The 22758-nt window shown below is 36.0% G+C and overlaps 2 protein-coding genes across 4 annotated transcripts in view; one reads left to right on the top strand and one right to left on the bottom strand.

Moving 5' to 3' along the window:
• Positions 1–4053, bottom strand: part of LOC125683083 (aspartate--tRNA ligase, cytoplasmic-like) — a 32538-nt gene extending 28485 nt beyond the window's left edge. For both annotated transcript variants that reach the window (XR_008796206.1, XM_048923843.2), the window contains exons 1-3: positions 3912–4053; positions 3590–3698; positions 3107–3275 (exon numbers count right to left, since the gene is read on the bottom strand). Coding sequence is in view for 1 of the 2 variants with exons in the window: in XM_048923843.2 (XP_048779800.2) it covers positions 3107–3275; positions 3590–3698; positions 3912–3943 (310 nt within the window). In the remaining variant the exon portion in view is untranslated. The remainder of the gene's footprint in view (positions 1–3106; positions 3276–3589; positions 3699–3911) is intronic.
• Positions 4054–4073: 20 nt separating this feature from the next.
• LOC125683082 (uncharacterized) lies at positions 4074–20805 on the top strand. 2 transcript variants are annotated; one of them, XM_048923841.2, is made up of 7 exons: positions 4074–4260; positions 8716–9398; positions 10115–10483; positions 11727–14197; positions 14336–14484; positions 16878–16961; positions 17853–20805. In XM_048923841.2, the coding sequence occupies exons 1-7, from the start codon at positions 4212–4214 to the stop codon at positions 18065–18067; spliced, it is 4020 nt and encodes a 1339-aa protein (XP_048779798.2). In that variant the 5' UTR covers positions 4074–4211; the 3' UTR covers positions 18068–20805. The 2 variants fall into 2 exon arrangements, with proteins under 2 accessions (XP_048779798.2, XP_048779799.2); XM_048923842.2 differs by lacking the exon at positions 4074–4260 and adding an exon at positions 5556–7557.
• Positions 20806–22758: the final 1953 nt, after the last annotated feature.

Raw genomic sequence — 22758 nt, 5'->3', positions numbered from 1 at the left:
TTTTTGTTTATAATGCAAATCCCATACTATGCATCAAATATCCTCCTTCAAAAAACAAGATTGCTACACGTAGCCATGTCCCCCACCGCCGCAAAAAAAGTCGAAGCACTAAAGTCCCATAAGTCCTGTAAAATTTGTCGAATCAAAATGGCAGTGCAATACGATCAAGTACATATGGTGACTAACAATCCTACAAAATTTGAATGAAATCCAGTGAGCGGTTTTGAATGAGTTACGTCCACAAAGTGTTCCTTTAGTGTACTATGTACAAATTCAAAAATTCAAAAAAGTTGAAGCACTAAAGTCCAATAACTCCTATAAAATTTATCGAATCAAAATGGTAGCAAAATATGATCAACTACACATGGTGACTAACAATCCCACAAAATATGAACAAAATCCATTGAGCGGTTTTGGAGGAGTTGCGTCCACAAAGTGTTCCTATAGTGTCTATAAGCATGTACAAATGCAACAGTCCCATAACTCCTGTCAAAATTGTCAAATCAAAATGGCAGTGAAATATGATCAACTACACATGGTGACTAACAATCCTACAAAATATGAACAAAATCTGTTGAGCGGTTTCTGAGGAGTTGCGGTGGGGGACAAAAATATCCAAGATCGATTTTGGATATCTCGAACCCCTGGATATCTCAAAGTTTTTAGAGGTCCCTCGGACTTCAAGATAGAGATATTTTACTGTATTTAGTTACTAACGTTAGGGGGAAAATGCTACAAAAAATAAAGGGGGCTCGACCCCCCCATTTTTTTCCACAGACACCTGATATATAGATATAACTACTCCCTCCCCCCCCCCCCCTTTCTGATTTTTTTTTTGCAGTGACAAATTTTCCAAAATGTGTCGATTCCTTGTCTGTCTCATACCAATTTCGATTTATGTAGTCATTTCACACTTTTTATCAGCTTCAGAGATTGGCCTTCTACTGGACTGGTATAATAAAATACTTCAGTGTTATTCATAACAGTATAAGGCAAAGTATATGGCTCACAAAAAGCGTGTTTACGATTACATAAATCGAAATTAGGATGGGATAGACAGGGAATCCACACATTTTGGAGAAATAATCACCGCCCAAAAATCAGAAGGGGGGGGGGGGGGGGTGGGGTAGTGTTGTCCATACTTTGAACAGATGCCTGTGAATTTTTCCATATCGGCACAAATCTGTAAAATTAGGGATACGTGGAAGGGGGCTCCGAAGAAGTTGGAAGTTGCACATGGCTTGTTTAAATTTCCTGATAGGCAATAATAAAAATATAGTCATGATAAAGATCTTCAGAACCTTAATTAGTGTGGGGGCGGGATAGTGTTCGTCATTGCTGTCTCAATTTTTTTCCTCAGGCTGGGGGAGGAGGGGGGTCATCCTTTGCAACAGGGCTTCAATTTATAACTTTCAGGCTTACATGTATTAATATCTTCTCATTCACTACTACATAGTACTATCAAAAATAGTGGAGGGGCCAGTCTCACAATATATCTTCATTTGCATATATGAAAATAACAGGTACAGTGTAACGTTCATTTTCTATTTAAAGGGTGGAGCAGTCCCCTCCGAAAAATGTGTCTGCAGCGTTCTTGTTCTTGGTTTTTATGGTGGGTTTCATAAGACTACAATGTAAGAACAGGTACTTGTCTTATCAATAATACCACAAAGTCAATAACACATCGCTAAAAACTTTCCTTGCTCTATTTTGCATACTTCAAAATAATCTTTGATCTGTATTTTCACTGACTTTCCATAGATCTGCATGAAACATGCAAATGGCAGAAATATTTTTCATACTAGTTAACGAAGTTGTATTTACAGTTAGTCATAATTTCATTATTATCTTCATCAGAAATGATTCCGACACAAAAATATTTTTAAATCTCCATTCGGGAAGTCTTAGTTTCTATCTTCTGCCGACATGTAAAATCCCGAACGTACGAACAGCTTGGGGTTTTTTTTCAGTAGCTAAAAATAGTGTACGTCTTCAATTCAAAATTTTCATTTTGTTGGCACAGTGATCGCGAAATGTTGAAATGCTTTACAGGACATTCGGTTTGGTAAACACAGGAACATTACCAGACCGAATCACATTTTACCAGACTGAAAAAAAGTAGTTTGTTTTTATATTTGACTTTGAGACCCCTGGTCATTGGATTTTCGTTTTAAAGGTTTACCAGGGACTGCATTACTGTTCCATTTTAATTGGAACATGTTGCCGTTTTCGTATGTCTTTTTTATAAACGGAACTGGAAGTCGAAACGTAGTTTCTGAAACCGTTGCCGGAAAGTCACCTGACATTCGGACCGGAAATATAACGAAGTTTACCGGACTGAGAGTCAAATTACCGGACATGTCCGTCGGTCCGACGACATTTCGCTTTCACTGTTAACAAAGCAATATTTTCAAGATTTTTTGGTAATGAACATCGTATCAATTTATTGTGATAATAAAACAATGACACTTTATTTTTCAACACAACGAATACACAATTTTCATTCTGTGCGGTATCAGTACAAAGCACTTTGTGGTATGAAACGGAAAATCGAGCCATAAACCCATGTTTTCAGAGATAATAGGTAATAAATGCAGTCATGCCATACATGGTTTTTCAGTTGAATGATTGTACAAGAGAACGGTAGTTAGTACATCTACATAGTATATTCCCTGGAAGCTCAAAAGGCCGACATTCTCAGGGGGTGCCATTCGGTGTCATTTGAAGCTAGGTAACTTATATTATTATTAGTATACAGAGGTCGTAAGTTATTTACAGAAACAAGTGCCTGTGCCATTGAGTCAGGGAATAAAGAAGAAAAACAAGGAAGTTATTGAAGAAAATCTTTAAAACTTATTTTTCCAATAAGATTTAAAATTTATGATTATTGTATTCCCAATCTGAGGAAAAAGACTGTTATTTTTTCCCCAATTCAAAAGGAGGAGCTGGTAAATCAAAATAGAGGGGAAGGAAATCACTGAATAAACATACAGACAATGTAAGTGAAAAATAAGTGTGCATGACCTATATAATAATATGATAAAGCTGCATCTGCAGCATGTATACTCCATGTATCTCTCTGCATAAGATTGATTTACAAACAAACCTTTAGCTCTGCTTGTCTGTAAACGAGCCCTAACCCACACTTTCTTATCTGCCTGGGCTGGAGTTAAGTCTTTGAGATCCAAGAACTCTGTATCCAGCTTATTTGCTGACTGAATCATTGGCATATTGCCATACATCCCCTTTGACACATCCTCTGTTTCCATGGGGTCCTGCCTCAGGAAGGAGAAATGTTGTGAAGTCATGAATTTCAATTAATTTGAAGAAGAAAAATACATGTATTAAACAATATGGGAAACTACTAAATGATTTATCTCACTTGATGATCTGTTAATATATTAAATATATGGATGATGAAACATTAGTGAAAGCATACGGACACACATGATGAAACATCAGTGAAATACTGATATCATGCACTTGCCTGTGGTAAATTATATATATATATTCATTTGAGCTGGAACAATCTAATTTGAGGTTTGCAGAAGAATAACACAACACGCGACAAAACATCCGATATTTTTACCGGTTGAGCCTGTTTGTTGGCTGCCTTGTGTTCGGCTTTCTTAGCCGCTTTCTCCGCATCTTTCTGGAGTTTCTTCAACGCCTTTTTTGACAAAGGCTGTCCATCGGGGCTAAATGAAATATATATTTTACCTTTATATTTAACTGGATACTTAGAAAACAAATAATATCAGAACTGCGCTGATCATGTCCAGAAAAAATTGTAATATTGTGCCTTTAAGTTTAACTAAACTTTGTCGAGGAAATTCGAAATCATGATGCAAGAATACAGGATGCGATTTCAGTTGTTAAACCAAGTATGCTTATCATAATCAAATGCATGCCCTAAAACGGTTTCTGCGTTTTCTTTCTCCATTTGTCTCCTTTCAGTAATTCATCAGCCGCTCAGCTCCTCTTCCTTCGATTCCACGTGTGATGTTTCCGACACTACCTGTCAAATCGAACACTGACGATCGCGCGAGTTCCGGTTTCGTGCACACGTGCCAGAGGTCAGTCCCAGCATGCATTAGGTTATAGATAGACGACTGTATGAGAGGAGCTGTGTCGTAAAGGTGGACGAATCGTTCGTGCGTAAATTTTAATTTCGACAGCTCTCGGACTCGGTTTTCAATGAAGCCGAGGAAATGCCGAAATTTTCGAAAAGGAAGCAACAGAAACCAAGCCATCTAAGTGGTAAGTATATAAATTAAATTGGTACAATTCATATTTACTTTACGCGTGCGCGTATGTCAGTGCATCGATTTTTTTGCAGTCGATTTTTCAATTTACAAGGATTGTTGCAGGAATTTCGATAATCTAGCACAAACACTGAAACTGTCCACATGATACATTATAAGTGTATGATGTACGACTTTCTAGTTCGCGCTCAGCATGTTTGTTTGTACACAATAGCAGACGAATTTTCTGTGTAAACAATATCTCGTACATGGAAATAAAATTTCTTAATTCCATTTCATTAGATCACATGTTGACAACCAAACTGGGTCAGGTCATATTTACCTGTGTAGGGTTTGTGATAGAGATGGTCACGTTCTCTCAATGAACGTGCATTTGATTGTCCACTCTTTGATAACGCATTAAATTACCTTCGTGAAGATCTAATGTACTTTCACTTTATTCTAACAAGTTTGGCCTGAGGGTTGATTAAGTTGACAACATGTATATGGCCTGTGTAAAATATTTCCCACCCCACCCACCCCCTCCCTACACAGCATGACCATTAATAGATGTGTACCTCCAGGAAATCTATTCCAGGGTTTACTCACTAGATCTATTACATTGGTATGTCAGGGTTCTGGTGGCAACACAAAACATTCAGAAAGTCTAATGCCTAATGAAACAAATCCTTGCAATTCTAGAAATGTGTTTTATGTACAATAATGAATATATTATTTTTTTAAATTTAATTAATAAGATTGTATAATATCAACAATTTTCACCTGTGATCCATTTAGCAGGTTGGGAACACTTCCCCTATAGCGATATATTCTCGCTAAAACGCGATTATCCCTCTCTAGCGAGAATAAATATATTGCGTACAACAGAGAAAAACACCCGCGGAGTACATCTTTTCGTGATTCACGTGAAAAAAAGAAAAAGTGCTAAAATGTCTGATACTTCTGCAAATATATGAATCAAAACAAAAACACTCACGATGTGTATTGGATTTCAGACTGCTTCCCTCTTACGCAGCAACTTTGATATGCAATTTCATTACTATGTTGTCAATTTCATAGAAACAATTCGCATCATGTTGAGTGCGTGTCGCACTTATTCAGCGTTGCACAGGATTTGCCATTATTTTCAATAAAGACGCCAAAACACCTGTTTATGGTAATGTTTATTTCTCGCTAAAGAGGGATAATCGCGTTTTAGCGAGAATATCTCGCTATAGGGGAAGTGTTCCCAACCTGTTTAGTAGACCTTAGTATCAATGAAGCAAAATCTCCTCAATTTTTATAGATTTTATTGCTTTAAAAATTGTTTTCAGGGGTCAGTTGAAATGAACCTTCTTTCGTTATGGGATATGCAGTTTTACATTGTAATAATATTATTGTAATAATATTGGTATTAAATGACATATCACTGTTAGTGAATCTATTTTCTTCAGTATGGAATTTGATTTCAATACTAAGCCCCTAAATGTACAGTTTCATTATTGTCATGCTTTGTGTGTGTGTTTGTAATATTGAAATTTTATTCATGTATATATACCTTCCTAATTTACAATACTAAATTTGAATTCGCCTTATTAGTTAAAAATGCTGTCTCTCAGGGTAGATAATTTGACATTTGTTGTATCTGGTAAGGAAACCCTAGGATTGAGACAGGCACACTAGTAATGGGTTGATTTACATAATGATCATAGTGTGATTGATCTCGTGTCACTGAGAGTTCACAAGGGGTAACCCTACCTTAAGTACTGTAGAATGTTAGTAAAGATTCAGTAACAGTTTTAGACGTTTGTATGTGTATTTCATGTGTGATATATGTATATGATAGTCTAAATAGGGAAAACCTTGCTTGAACCAACTAAGAATGTGTTGTAAAAATACTGTTGTACAGATAGTCATTGCTGACTTTAAAGTGTTTAAGCTCACCCCTTTCCCCTTCCCATATGTCAATTTCAATTCTTTTTTTTTTTTTTGGATATTAATCTAACCTCAGAGAAAGTGAAACTTTCATATTTACATTCATTTACAAAACTGAAGATTTACAATTTTAAAACTTATTTAATTTTGTATTAGTACATAACCATGTTTAAGGAGAAGATGTACCAGCACATTGCCAATATTTTTGGTTGGTTTTTATACTTTCAAACTTGACCAGTCTTGAATAAATAAGGTACAGGAAAACATCTATTGTTGAAATGCCTCATGTACGGTCACATCTTAGCATGCACATACCCCAGAGCAAGCTGATTTCAAAGGCAGGTCATGCATGGTTAAGAATAAATACTTTGCCAAAAATGCATTACCGAGTGGTGACCTTCGGGTAGTAGGAACTCGCCTGTATTTAAGTGTTTCATTTATATCGTGTTTGTTTTGCATGCAGGAATGCCCACAACTGAGTTTCACCATGCATGACAGCTCGAAATCAATGCACGTTTTAAAACTATTTATTACATGGTTCTGCCCTACTCTGTTAACAGGACAACCTGATACCTAGTCACATGCATCAACTGCTTCAGACAAGTTTAAAAGATAAAGGATATATGTCTTAACATATACCTAAGAATGAATTTGTAGTTTCAAGACAACACACACATAGTCCATGTTTGTACTGGATCACGCGCAGCACAAGATCCTCCGAGTTCTCAGTTCCTCTGTACTATTGATTAATAGATGATATCGTTGCTAATGAAATATTAAAACATATTTTAGTAGCTGTTTAACTTTTCTCCTTTTTTTTTTATGGTAACTTTCAAGTCATTTTTTTAATAGATAATATGATACAACTCCCTTTGCTGGTGCCGCTTTTATTCAATGATCTTGTATGAGGGATAATACATGTATTTATAAGGAAAATTTCATATTCATCAGGGTATATTAGTACCAAATGTATCACTTATTTATTGAATGAGTTGATTTGTACAGGAAGTAGATTTTTTTTTAAAGATATAAACATGTGTACCTGTGGTATTTAAACTAAGAATAGTTCAATGAACAATTGCTATGGAGAAGAGAGGCTGTTGTGCATGTACCTACATGCTTATAGTAGTTATTAGCTAATTATTGTCTAAAACATTTTGATTTAAGTGGAAAAGGGTTGAAATATATATGATGAAATCTAATTCTGCCTTATCAAGCCAAGGTTCTTGGATGTTTCTCAAATTACGCAATCCAGGTAACCCCTGTGTCAACATACCACTGGACAGTTGAGTGGACATTGTATAATCTGTATTGTGTGGACATTGAAGTGGACGATTACGTAATTCTCAGTTAAAGGGAAAAGAGCATAATCCTGTGGGTAGGTCAAATTGGGGTTCTATATGGGAATTTCAGAAAATATGGGAATAATTAAAGAGAGATTATATATATTTACACATATATAAAGTATGCGCATGTGTATATATATATACACATATTTATATACAACTTGTGAGAGTGGACAATTATGAAAAACATTCAATGTTTAGTTTTTAACATACTGAGAAGATTCTGATTTAAAAAAAGAAAGAAAAAGCTGTTGAATTGTTTATAACTCAGTTTTGGACATACTATTTCTTGGATTTTGAAATATTGTTTTAGTGTGACAGTCAATTAACAGCCGAGTACACGAATGTTTCATTATTCCCCCTTCCGTAGACCCTGAGCATGACTGCTGAAATAATTACAGGTATTTGTTAAAATGCCCTGCTAAATCACACGTTTTCATACCTGTCAATAGACTTGGTATGTGTGTTCAGTCAATGTGTTTATGCATGCTGGATAAACCCTCCAGGTGTTCTACATGGCTGCTCTTGGGACATGCATGACTGGACCCAATTAATTCCCCCCAACATGTGCCTGTATAGAACTGTAACCTCAAGCTAATAGAACCCTGTACCATCTATCTACCTGAGAATAGCCAATTACTTAAATGCATTAGATTTGTGTTTATTTTCTCCCCAGTCATTCAGTGAGTTTTATGGGTAGACTTTGTATGTAAGCATTTTCGTGTGGAAATTTTCAAGGTTTGTAAGATGACACAGGTTTATAAATGTAATTGGGAGTAAGCTGATACTATTGTTTCAGGTGGCACCACCAAGAAGGGTCTAGCACACATGTAAGACAACATTATGTAAGGCTTGGAGGATTATTGTGTTATGTCATTTTATCAAAGGGTTTATGATATAACAGATACCAGAGAGACATTGAGGTTTTCAAACCAGGTTTGAACAGCTCCCATGTAACAATTTAAACAGTAAAAAATTTTATACATAGACTGTAAATGGTTTTGTTCAGCCATTACATGCAAACTTTTAAATTATGCATGCATAAAGACATTCTCTGGTCAGGAGTCCAATTTCACTTTAAATTTTTCCAATTGACTGTATATAATATATATGTGAATGTTTGAGGGCTGAAGTTTTTGTTAGAGATTAGCGAAATATTTGATTAAAAAATGGTCTTGGCTTTTTTATAGATGATGAAAGTCTTCCACCTGGCGGCTCCAGACAAAGAAAATCAGCAAAAACAGTGGTGGCAGACGACAATGGAAACATCATCCAAACACGAACAGGAAAGAGTAAAGTCGTAAAGAAACTGGAGCGCTCATCACCTAACAGGAAGAATTCTGCTGAGAAAGCCAAGGACTCCGAGAAAAATGGAAAGATGGTGGAGGACTTTGAAAATGGCGAAAGCAGTATGAAGTCTGCTCCATCAGTGGGGGATGATGATGACAGTAGATCGAGCAGGGAAGAGGAGCTCAGAAATCCTCCAGAACACAAGATATCCAAAAGTGTGTCAGTGGACAATAAAATGGCAGTTGTAACGGAAGCAGAGTGTAAAAATTCTCTAATACAGAATGGGATTAAAGAGGAATTATTGGAGGAGGACATGTCGGATGGGATCAGCTGTGATCCTGGGAGTGATGAAGATTACAGCAACACTGAGATGGAGGACTACCATAACGAGTCCTCTAACACCAGCAGGTTATCCCGCAGTGACGATCAGGACATGAGTGAAGATCCATTCCAGGAGGGAGCACACTTCGAGGTGGAGAATGGAATGTTTAAATGTGAATTTTGTGGTGTTTTGAAGACAACTGATGCTGAACTGAAGGCACACCTAAGGACACATACTGGAGAACGACCTTTCCTGTGTTTAGTAAGGAATCAAAGATGTATTAGATAAAGTTGAAATAACGAATTAATAGTTTTATGCACATTTACCAAGTGCATGTGTATATTATATATGATATACGATTTCTTACGATAGAAGATAGGAGGCAGTTATAATTTCCTGTCTGTCTCTCTAATTCTCCTGACCCAGGCTTTGACCTAGCTCCAGGTCTTAACTTTTCTTAACTTTTGAACTAACACATCATGTTCAATTACATTTAATTTAGAAGATCCTCTGCAATACTAAAATCTCTACAGAAACACACAGGAAAATGGATAAAGCATTGAATTAAATGTTAGAACAGATCTCCTGTGTTAATCCGAATGACATTCAACTGTCTTCCCAAATTCTTCAAGACATATAACAGCTTGAAAAAGATTGACTAGGTCAGGGATTTTTTTAGGTTCTGTAGAGGGCTGAAATTCGGCCCCATTCCCAATGCTCGAAATGGTTACCTTTTTGCTTGTTTTTCTTAAACAAATTTCCCAATTTCAATCAAACATTGCTATTTTTCCCAAACTGGATTCAAGGGTAAAAAAAAATCCCTGTAGGTATAAATTTTTCATCTAAACTGCCTTACTTTTATTGGAACTATCAAAATGTGCTGGTCTATTCAGCAGTTACAATTTTTTCCCTCCACAACTAAAACCAATAAAGGGGAGTAACTCTTACACACACAAAAATTCTTGCCATTTTTTCAGGTTTGCAGTAAAGCTTTCAATGCTAAAAGAACACTGCTGTATCACCAGTTTTCAGTGCATGGAATAGAACACAAAAGTGTAGCTGCCAGATACCCAGACATACGCAAGAGAAAGATGGAAGCGGGAGAACTTGTAGATGAGTCTGTAATTCAGGAAGTTGACAAGAAACGTAGGAAGTTTGAGAATGAGCATGGAGTTGGCGTGGTGAGAGAGAATCTGGATAACAGCCTTCCATTCCTAGTGAATGGTGTAGTTGTGGAAAATAGCAAGAAACGGGTCTGTGAAATATGCAAGAAGGTGTGCATGAAGCCAAGTGATCTAAAGAGGCACATGATGTCACACACAGGTGAAAGGCCATTTAAGTGTGAGGTAAGCAAAACCAGACATGCAACTTTTCAAACTTTACTCCATTTCATGACAGTCTTATTAGCTCACATGAGCCAAGTGAGTTTTTCTGATCACCTTTGTCAGGGATCCGTCTGGATGTCTGTCCATCTGTCTGTAAACTTCACACATTTCTTCTCCAGAACCACAGGACCAATTTCATCTAAACTTGCCATAAATCTACCTTGGAGAAAGGGGATTAAAAATTGTTAAAATGAAGGGGCATATCCTTTTCAATTGGGAGATAATTAAGAAAATACAATGGCATCTTTTAAAAATCTTATTCTCAAGAACCACTGGACCAGTAAAGACCAAACTAAAGTGAAAGCTTCCTTATTGAGTGTAGATTTGAAAATTTTCAAATCATGGCACCAGGGCAGGGTGGAGTCAAAATAGGGGATCAAAGTTTTACATGGGGATATATATTAGTGGTGTTTCAATAATTTATTATAATCGAAAATCCATCAATTTTTGGCACATTCTAAGCACTTGATTATGAAAATTTTATTCCAATTAATCTGGTTTTAGATGTTGTTTCCTCAACAACTTTGGTTTTTAAAGAATATTCCCTAGTAGTGTGTATTTAATTTTTTTCATGGACTCTTGGTAAGGTTTATATTTTATATGATATCGTATAAGCAGAAATTTTAGCAAGAATTTTAATATTTGCATTATTAACGAGGGTGTTGAGATTGCTAAAATTGAATATTGCTTACAATATATTCCATATCGTAGGTAATGGTAATTTTTCTTAGAATTATAAAGTTGCTGAAATTAGTTTTCACTGAATATTTATACCCATTTTTATTAGTTGTGTCATGCTAAAAATTGCACTTATGTCATGTATATAGTACATGAACATGGGAGAAAAAAATCTTTTAAAGTCTTCTTCAGAACATTGAGATCGTGATAGTCATATTGATATTGAAGCAGGTTCAGAATTTGTCATGGGATGGAAGAGGATAAATATGTTTTAGAAATCTGATAGAAGAACAGCAGAGCAAAGGTGATTGGGTCCATGGGCCTTTTGTCTATAGATATGTAATGTCATTGAAAATTACTTCTTTATAAAACACATTTATCATTCAATCATAAATGGTCAATGTAGTATAGTTTGCCATTGATAAATATGTGTACCTGTTATTGCAGACAACAGGAAACAAGATTATTAGAATGTTTGAATTATTTCTCATTTAGTCGTAGATGTATAGGACATTTTAAATTTTAGGTATGTGGAAAACCATTTCGAGCTAAGAACAGTATGATGTACCATCTAAAATCAGCCCATGGCTACATGGTCGAGCTAAGTCCGGGACTTGAAGAACGTTACCTAAAGCTAAAAAAGCAGTCAAAGATACCATTAAGCACAGGAAAACCTTCTAATGGTAGCAATCCACTCCCACCTGGTCAGCAGTTTTCAGCTCAGTCCCAGGAAGAAACTACAAACCCAGCAATGTTCTCCACCACCTCTACAAACCACTCGGTGGCATATCCACCAATTTTCAACTCCCTGCAGATGAGAAATGGTGATGCTCAGATATATTACAGCTGTGATGACAGATCTTTCAAGGACAGTGATGTTCAACTTGATGAATCTTCAGGACTTTTCAAACAAAAAGATGTGGCATTTGAATCTGTCAATCCCAAGATATTTTCCCCCAAACCCTCTGTAAATACCCCCACATTGGTGAAGCCAGGTGGAAGTCTTGTTGGGAAAGAAATCCATCAAATCTTCAGCACAGGGTCTTGTGATATGAAAGTGGACAGCGAAACTGTCATGATGACACGACTGGATGGAACGTTATCCTCGTCTGGTCAGAAGGTGTGCGCCTATAAATGTTACCTCTGTGGAAAACTCTTCAATTACCTCAGCAAAATACAGTTCCATCTCTCATTTCATTTTGAGAGAGAAATCAAGACATATCACTGTAAATGCTGTTCTGCATCATTTCCATTCCAATATCAGATGCACAGACATTTACATAAATGCCATACCAGTGTAATAACTAATAAAGGATTATCTACCTCAGACTCCGATCCCTGTTCCTCTTATATACACACCACAAATCTAACTTCAGCAACTTCATTAGCAGAACATTTTAGTGTGTTGAGATTCAAGAGGAAAGATAATGGTTCATATGGTTGTATGATCTGCAAGAAGACGTTCTACAAAGAATCTTCCCTGTTAAAACATATCAAAATGCATAGCAACCATGATTTTTGTTACTGCAGAAACTGTGGAAAGGGGTTTTCCGATTACGAGTTTCTTCGGGAACACTTTAAGCAGGAGCATGAGGAAGATTTTAAAAGTTTTGAATCTGAGAAATTGGTTGATGGATTTAATTTCAAAACTGAGGAGGCAAGTGACTCCCTGCTTTCTCATCTACTGAAAAAGACATCTGAGTGTGGGAAAGAGACTAACAAGTCTGAGGCTGTTAATAGGAGAGAAGGTCATGATGTTGAAGAAAGAAGAGCAAAGGAGATACTGAAGAATGAAGGGATTGGAGATGAAATAACTGTGGTTCTACCATGTGATCCAGAGGATGAGCAAAAGGTGGAAGAAATGAAATCCAGTTTGAATGATTGGCAAGAAACTGAAAAAGACAAAACAGATGATTTATGCAGTTCTGAAATACAAACTGCTCCTAAGATGTCCTTATTGGCCAAAATATCTAGTAAATCAAAAAGAAAGGCATCACAACCAGTCAGAGTGAATCCATTGAAAGATGTGAAACCAGTAACTGAAGATGACCCAGAGGCAGTGGCAGAAACAGAGAAAATTCCAGAGGAAGAATTCCAGCCCATAGCAAACATTAAAAGAGAGGAAGACAGACAATCAATGGACAAGCTGGATGACTCCACTTCAAGATCTCCATCCCCAGCAAAATCGTCAGCATCTTCAGATGCAGATTATAAATTGCCAACTGCCCTTCCCGCATCAGGCTTTTGGCCATCACACTTGTTGCCAAATGCTCAATTCCCACATTCTGTGCTGGCAACAGGACAAGTGCTTCAGGCTATGGCTGCAACAGGCCATGTAACCAATCCCTCGTCCTTAGCTCAGGCTTTGACCAATCCGGCTACTGCTCAAGCAATGTTTGCATCGGGACAAATGTCAACTATAGCTCAAGCTCTGGCCAATGCTAGCCACAATCCAGCTTCCCTAACTAAAACCATGACCTCCTCCTCCTCTCAGTCAGCATTCATGCCTCCAAGTTTGGCGTCGGCTGCTGCGTTCATGCACCCTTCTTTTCCATTTTCCCAAATTTACGCATTGCAAGCTGCTGCGGCAGCTGCTCTTCAACAATCAAAATTAAACAACAATGTCAGTGCAGTAAATATAAAAACAGAAGTGAATGACACGTCCAAGTCAGAATCCTCCAATGGCCATGCTGTTGCCAGAAGTTTATCTCCAGATGTTCCTCTGGATTTGGCAACCACCTCTTCTCTTAATGCAAAAAGCAGCAACAGCCCCACTACTTCATCTGCAGGAAATATGAGTGACAGCTCCATCCGACTTCCTGATGACCTTTCACCTAATGCCTCCATCCAGGAGGAGCTGGCGGAGGATTATAGGGATGGTCTGGTTGGGATGCCTAAGGTCCAGTGGTCTCCCAGTGATGTAAACAATCCATTCAACTGGCACCACATGACTACTGATGGCAGGAAAGTTACCTCCCTTTCAAGAACTCACTCCAGGTTAATTTGATTTGCATAAAACACTTGGATGGCAAAATTTGCTTCAATAAAAAAAAAGGAGAAATTTCAATAAAGATGTTCTTAAAAGAATTTGTGACACCATGATTATTTCATTTAAAGGATGTATTTAACATTTAGGCTTCCCATAGTGAATTCCCCCGTCAACAGAGATCAGATCTGTAAACCCACGACTCTGGATGACGGACGACAGGTCTTCAGCTGTCCTTTCTGCAGTAAGAACTTCTCATCATACTCAGATATCAACAGACACATGGATTTTCATGAAGGTATGCCATTAAGAGACTCTGGGTACTAAGACACACAACTTTTGATGAGAAATACAATGTAGGAATATCATAATCACTGCATGCTTTTGTCTTAAAGTTGTAATTTGATAAATGATTATCTTATTCTTGTTTTTAATATGTTTGAAAAGGAGGAGCATTTTTAAGTCATCTGAGTCACTCAGGTGACCTATTGCCAGTGGTTTTTGTCTGTTGTCATCCATTGTGCAACACGCATTGTCCTTTCACAATTGAATATTTTTAACTTCTTAAATACTGCTAGGCCAATTTACTTCAAATTTGGTATGAAATATGATAAGGATAAGATGAACATAAATTGTGATCTTTATAATCATTGTACTGCTGGGACTCCAGTGATGGAGGAGGGAGGGGTGGGGACTCCTAAAAATAGCCAAATTTTAAAAAACCTTCTTCTATACCCAACTCATCTTGAAGGAATGCATGGTGAGGAACAGCTTTAAGTCCTCTACAAAAAGTATGTTTTGTATGTCAAACCCCTAAGGCAGGGGTTATACCAGAGCCAAAATAATCATATAATATTGAAAATGTACATTATCTTCAAAAATCCTCCTCTTTTCTCCAGCACATCTTGATGGCAAAACTAAATCCATAGATAGAAAGATGGAACCCTTTATCTAAATAGTGTTTTTCTATGATCCCCAGGATAAGGGCAGGACCAAAATAGTTATGTTGTGGAAATGTACTTAATTTTTTAAAATTTTCTCTTTTCCTGCTCAACTGAATGCATGGTTATGAATGCATGAAACAATTTACAAAATATTATTTATCGTGACACTCATGGCGGGGGACACTTGGGCGACCTATTTCTATTGGTCTGCATCTGTCATTGTGCTTTATCGATTGAACTTTTTTTTTTTACTACCCTTCCAATTTTCTTCAAATTTGATATAAAGCATCTTTGGGACAAGAGGGACATAAAATTGTAAATTTTGGGACTGCATCCCACCCCATCTGAGCCTTGGGGGTGGGGCAAAAATTAACCAATTTTCAACCCCCAAAAAAGGCTCTACAATCACACATCTGTAAGAGAAAATGAAAATGTATAGTCATGTAGAGCAGGGATAAATACTGATGATTTGACTAGGCAGGAGAAGACCTCTTGCAATTGACTTTTTAAAAAGATGCATGTAATAGCACTTTCTATGATGTGCATTAACTTGAGATTAATTGAGAAGATTTTCTTAGCATTTAAAGGTAATGCTTTGATTAGGAAGAGGAACACCCCTATTGATTTTCAGATTTATCAGTTAATTTACTCATTACAGAGTTATAGAACTTAGAATTTTTTTATTTTTAGGAATGGATTTGATTTCTTTTTTATCTCATACGATATAAGTTGGTTTGCAAATGCTTATAAACCACAAAGCGGTTACAACAAAGCGGTTTATTTTGCGGTTTATAAAAAATGTAAGCTGTCCCAAACCAATTTACATCGTATGAAATAAAATTAAATTAAATTCATTCCTTATAATTTAGTTTAAACACTAAAAGATTCAAACATTATTTTATTTCATAAACAGTAAATTTATAGAAATTGATTGCACCACACGATCGTGGAGGAAGCCATCTTGGTTCTGCGCATATTGGAGCATGTATTATTTAATTATCAAATTTGAAAACGTATGGTGGACTTTGTAAGCAATTTTGATAAGATATGCGTAGGTTATGCTTTATGTAACTTTACTTGTAAACAAAGACTATACGCTTTGTTTGAAAATAATTGGGGAGAATTGTCAGACAATACAGTATTTTATTGTGCACGTTTAATTCCGTTGATTTTCAATTTCATAGTTTGAGTGATTGTATATTGTTAAACGTCCATCTCGAGAATCTTTCACTCATATGGAGACATCACCATTATCAGTAAAAGGCTGCAAAATTTAGGCCTATGCTTGGTGTTTACGGCCTTTGAGCAAGGAGGGATCTTTATCGTGCCACACCTGCTGTGACACGGGACCTCAGTTTATGCGGTCTCATCTGAAGGACCGCCCTAGGCTATATAGTCAACTCTTACAACAAGCAAGGGGTACTGAGGACCTATTCTAACCCGGATCCCCACAGGATTCAAAGGCCCGTCAACATAACAGTGCTCCTTGGTGCAATGTAAAAATTAGAAAAGAAAAAATAGTGCCATCTTGGTTGTCAAGGGGGTGTGTTCCTATACCAAGTTCCTTTTATACAATATAAACAAAATTTTTCAGCATGCTCAGCCAATGAAATTATGTGTTACAAGTAAAATTGAATTATATTAATATAGTCATAGTAGGACTCCCTCTGACTTGCAAGTTTTCTAATAATGGTGTATCTTAATTTGCCAAAAATTTACATGTGAATGCATCATTTTCCAATTACAGATATCCGTCCCTACAAATGCAAATATTGTGAATATTATGCGAGGACTAACAGCCAATTGAAAGTTCATATGATGAGACATCAGGGTTAGTATATACTATATTATGAGTAAATAATGCAGGAGACATATGATAACTTGTATTAGGTAAGCTGATAAATTGAAATACACTGTCATTTTTGTACAGTGAAATTGAAAACTGTCTAATCCGACACCTTTGTAATCCGCATTGCTGGGCATTCCAACCCTTATTTTATTTCACATTGTTTTTACACTGCTTATTCTGACACGCTGTGTTCGGACAAGAGTTGTCCCCCAGTGCATGTCAGATTAGACAGGTTACACTGTTTATTCTGACATACTGTGTAATCCAATAAGAGTTGTCCCCCAGTGCATGTCAGATTAGACAGGTTACACTGTTTATTCTGACATACTGTGTAATCCGACAAGAGTTGTCCCCCAGTGCATGTCAGATTAGACAGGTTACACTGTTTATTCTGACATACTGTGTAATCCGACAAGAGTTGTCCCCCAGTGCATGTCAGATTAGACAGGTTACACTGTTTATTCTGACATACTGTGTAATCCGACAAGAGTTGTCCCCCAGTGCATGTCAGATTAGACAGGTTACACTGTTTATTCTGACATACTGTGTAATCCGACAAGAGTTGTCCCCCAGTGCATGTCAGATTAGACAGGTTACACTGAAAGTCCTTTGGTTCTTTGACTTACATAAATATAAAGCTGTCTGCATTGAATTCATTTGAATTATTTCTTTAGCAGTTGGATGTCTTAACTGTGAATAAATTGCTAGCTATTTTTAAACTATTCCATTCAAAACTTGATAGCAATCAGTCTTGAACATGGATCATTTTATAGATGTTGGTGGTTTATTAAATATGTCAGAGTTGTCTTTCATATTGGAGGAGTTTCAAGAATCCTTTATCAGCATGATTTATCAGTACTTGAATTATTATAGGTATCCGAGAATTCTGCTGCAAGGTTTGTAATTACAAAGGTGTGACACAATCTGACCTGAACCGCCACATGAAATCCCAGATCCACATGTTGAAATCCAGAAATGAGTGCAGTTACTGTGGGGAGGGCTTTGTAACAGCCAAGAACTTGGAGAAACACCTGAATGGAAACTGCATTGTAAAAGTCCAACAGGAAAAAGGGGAGTATCTCTTCTGATCATCAAGTCACAGAATATATCTAATGTTGCTGTTCAGGCTAGTGAAGTGTAGTTAAGAACTTTCTTGAATGTGTAGGTTTGCCATGTTTTAAGTTTTTGAATACTGTATGTTGGGAAATACATGGTGTTGCAATATCAAATAATAAATCATGTTTGGATGTCTATCTGCAAATCATGTCCATCTCATTGTTTTAGTAACACACATGGAACTAGATGTATTCTTCGATGAGAAAAGTTTATCCCAAGCATTGTAATTTTAGCATTTATGACACGAGTTTCATTGTTTTGAAATCCACATTGATTTTGTCAGATCTTTAGAGATGATATTTTTTTAAATTTTGTCTGTGTTTTGTTTTTGTTTATGCAGTTACCTCCAACCTTAAGTGATATTTAGATACTGCAAATCTTGTTATTTTTTCCATGTACAGCATGTAGATAATATTTTTGCAATATTTCGATCTATTGAATTTGCAAAAAATTAATTTTAAAAATACTAATCATGTCTATCAGCAACGAAGTGATAATCTGCAAAATTTTATAAATAAAGATAAAGCTGTATATTGTCCCAATTTCGCAAACATTTCAAAAAATTCCAGATTTATGGTATTGTCTTGATACAGTTACTATGGTTACTGGATGTTGAATGCTTAAGGTTACCTTTTGTTTAGATATCTGCGTGATTGAGGACCAAGCACAGTTCCCTGTTTATTGCTGAATATTTTATTATGTGTTGAGATGTTATATATAAGATATGTATTTATGTTTTAAGTTTTCCATAGTTTATTTGTCCCAGATATTAAAAATCACATGATATACAGGTACATTTTACATATTGAAATTGTATTTAGGTTGTGCTTATTTTTGTTACCAGATTTACAGTTTACAAGTTAAAGAAACATTCCTCTTTTTTTTCATTGTGATAAATAAATTTTCAATCAAACTGTTTTCTTTATGTAGCCGGTAAGTGAACTCGGCGAGACTTGTATTTTTTATGTGTTCATTTCATGAGTTAAGTTGTAGAACAAAGTTCTTTTTATGTGGTAAGTTGTAGATCGCCACTACTAGACTTTTTCTTTACTGGAAATCATAATAGACTCACGAATTTGGATATAAATTGATTGATATTAGATTTACCATTACGCGTATTGCAAACACGGTAGGTATTTGCTCATATTTTGTTTTTATGGTTACTCATACTATTACATCCGATGTCCAGAGGAATGAATGAAACCAGATGTGTATGTCATTAGGGGTAAATGTAGGCCCCCGTAAATTTACAAGTTTGAGGTAAGGCAAACAACTCTTTCTTCCAAATAATGATAGTCATTCTGTCGGGAATAATGAAGAATAATTACATGGAAGCCTTATTGTATGTTGTTGTGTAGAAAGAGAGAACACTAGCATATACATTTGTATATATCTATAAAAAATTCCGTGAAGTACACGAATTCCATCACCGTTATACGGCTTTCTTACAAATTTTAGCATATGCTTCATTCTTGTAAATATCATCATTGTTTAAAACCATTAACCTGATATTTTCATATATGTCTTGTACTGCATTCCATTATCTTAGGTAATCAGCAACCATAGCGTTGTGTAATATATTAGTGCAATGGGACGGAAATTGGCAGCCATCTATTTTTGTCACAGAGATAGATTTGTTTTACTATGATTTCTACAGTTGCTTTGGATGATCTGAGTTCACATCACGGTATTGCCGCCATTCAGCTCATTAATCGAGTCTTTTGCTTGATGCATGTCGTATCGCAGATTGAGTATCATGCAACACAGTATCGAGTGTCATGTTATCTACACATAGTACAAAGATGTATATATATAAGATGATATAGTTTAAATTATTTTCAAGTTGTACTTAGTTTATATAAAAGACAATGTAAATTGTTAATAATGTATTTAATTGTAGTTGTACAAAGGGTATTCATTTACTGTGATCTTTGAATAGTGTATTAGATAATTCATTTATTCAGGTTTTATCGGTACATTTAGTGCTGCTGTATACCCACTTATTAATCACCTTATTTACCACTGAAATCCAGAGTTTTTTTGTACATGTATAATTCATTTCAACTTATATGTAAGATTTATGATATACTAGTAATCAAAGTCTGTATCTTTTGCATTCCATTTGTTGATATATTGTACAATTCTATTAGGAAAGTCTGTTTCCAAATGTTGTTCATCAATTCCTGACATGAGGATGTATACTTAGGTACACTTGTTAGTTACCATTACATTGTTAGTTATGTTCATTTCTAAAGGGGGGGGGGGGGGGTATTAGATTTGTAGTCAGTGTCTGTCCACAAATTGAGAACTGCTGGAGATTCAAGGTCAAGGATTCTTGAGGATGGGGTCTGCTATAGATTCACAAATATACAATGGGGATTTTTGTCATACTGAATATCAAAGGTAAAAACTTGTATCAATATTTTCCAGTTCATTTGACAAAAATATAGTGCATAAATTGTTAAGGATCCTCTGGGTTTTTAAAAAAAAAATTTAATCATGGTAGAAAAAGTAGCATTATTTTCTTAGATAATTTTCAGAAATTTATTTTTTCATATTGTAATGATTACTTGTGAACTGTTTTGAAATTCAAAGCAAGTCCTAAAATTGTCAATTGAGTCTACAAAATTTCATTTTTTATTTTTTTTTTATATATACCTGTGTTCATTTTCTCTGACCACTTAACAAACAATTAAATATTAAAATGATATTTTTACTGCTTTTGTTTTTATTTTTATACGGGTACTGTGTAAAGGTTTGAATGTGTGCTATACTTATATTACCAGTCTGATGACGAAAATTCTCGCGTGTTCGTTGTAATATTTCGTGGGAGAATGTTTTACCTTGTTGAGTAAATAGCCATCGAAGAAAAGGGGGGGGATAGATCTGGCGTAAAAAAAATAATAATTGTGTGGTTCTGGTTTCCCCGACCTATCCTAGGCTATGTTTCAACCCCTGACCCTACTGGGTGATTTTTTTACAACCAGCATCCGATTTTTTTAGGTCACCTTAGTAAACTCCGATGACCTATTGCAATTGGTTTCGTCCATCGTGCGTTAACAATTGGAACATTTTTAACTTCTTAATAACTACCAGTCCGATTCTTTTTAAATTTGATATGAAGCATCATTGGGACAAGGGGGACATAAATTGTAAATTTCAGGACTCCAGCACCCCTAGGGGCGGGGCAAAAACTGCCCAAAATTGACCAATTTTCAAAAAATCTTCTTCTCAAGAACCACTTGCATATAAGAAAAACTAAATGCATGGTGATGTAGAGCAGGAAGGCCTCTACCAAAATTGTAAATTTCATGATCCCCAGGGTAGGGGTTCTGACCCCAGGGCAGGGCCTAACTTGTTATATAGTGTTTATGTGTAAAAGACTTGAATAACATTTTCTTTAGTGCTTTTGATACTAAATTGAAACTAAATGGATAGAGCTGGTAGTCTTTTATCAAAATAGTGAAGATTTTTCCCCAGAGTAAGGGTTTTGACCGGCCAAACTTTGTATATATAGTATTTATGTGTAAGTTTGCTGATACTGTATAAAATCTAAATGCATACTTAGGAATAGCAGAAAAGGATATACAAAAAATGGTGAATTTCACAACCCAGGGTTATGACTTTAGGATGAGTCCAAATTAGTCATATATTTTTATGTTTTAATGTTAATACACTTATTATTTAAAGTCTTTGCACTTTTGAGGGCTGTGAAGTTTTAAGAACACATCTTGTTTTATACTGTTGCCGAATTTTCGAATTTAGCTTAGATATTCAGAACAAGAAATTTTTTCTAGATTTCATAGCCCATGGAAGTCGTGATACTTTATCACTAGTATTCAGGTGACCGATAAGGCCTGTGGGCCTCTTGTTAATGAATAATAATTGTATGTTTCTTGTTTCCCAACCTACCCTAGGCTATGTTTGGACCCTTGACCCTACTGAGTAATTTTATAATCAGGATCCAATTTTACTAATTATCTGTCCTTGGTTACCCCAAAATGTTGATACCACGTCAAAAAGTACAGAGGGTATCGGAGTTCTGGATCACATTTACGAGTTTAGTATTTTAGTATCATACACGTTTTTCGTTTATCATCAAATATTTGCTTGAGTTGCAGACCAGGGGCGAATCCAGGGATTCTTGAAAATGAGGGGGATGGGGTTCTATACCATTAATTCTAGTTTTCAGATGGGGGTGGGTGGGTGTCTACCATTAATCTAGTTTTCAAACGTGTGTGGGGGGGGGGGGGGGTCCACCTTCAAAATGCGTTATTTTTACCTTTTTTAGCAAAATTTTCTGATCCTCGACTGCGGAATTTTTTAATACTTCGTCCACAAGAAAACCCAACCTATCTACCTTATTTCTGAAAAACATGCGCACTGTAATAGAACCACAATTTTTATTTTTTGGCCTCTAGAGGAAAAATATTTAGAAAGAGCAGATGACAGTTTGGTTTCTGAGCGCTTGTAATGCTATATACGTATTGTTTGGGAGTAAGAGATGTCCATACCCTCTTGTCGAGTTTGTCAATAAATCTACTCCGGAAAGTTTGTAGTACACAAGCTGCGAATCTGGAGTTATCTGGGAAAGGGACTCTTGAATATACCCCAATTTTCACCAGAAATTTCCAATTTCGCAGCTAATAGTATGTGTACATGT

The sequence above is a fragment of the Ostrea edulis genome, chromosome 6 (assembly GCF_947568905.1).
Source record: "Ostrea edulis chromosome 6, xbOstEdul1.1, whole genome shotgun sequence".
NCBI classification, from domain to species: domain Eukaryota; kingdom Metazoa; phylum Mollusca; class Bivalvia; order Ostreida; family Ostreidae; genus Ostrea; species Ostrea edulis.
The sequence above is the reverse complement of the archived record's forward strand: the minus strand, read 5'-3'. Positions and strand labels throughout refer to the sequence as shown.

Coding starts and splice junctions, on each gene's coding strand:
- LOC125683082 (XM_048923841.2), top strand. CDS start 4,212: ATGCCGAAATTTTCGAAAAGGAAGCAACAGAAACCAAGCCATCTAAGT. Junction 10,484..11,726: donor AAAGGCCATTTAAGTGTGAG/GTAAGCAAAACC, acceptor TTTAAATTTTAG/GTATGTGGAAAACCATTTCG. Junction 14,198..14,335: donor CTTTCAAGAACTCACTCCAG/GTTAATTTGATT, acceptor TTTAACATTTAG/GCTTCCCATAGTGAATTCCC.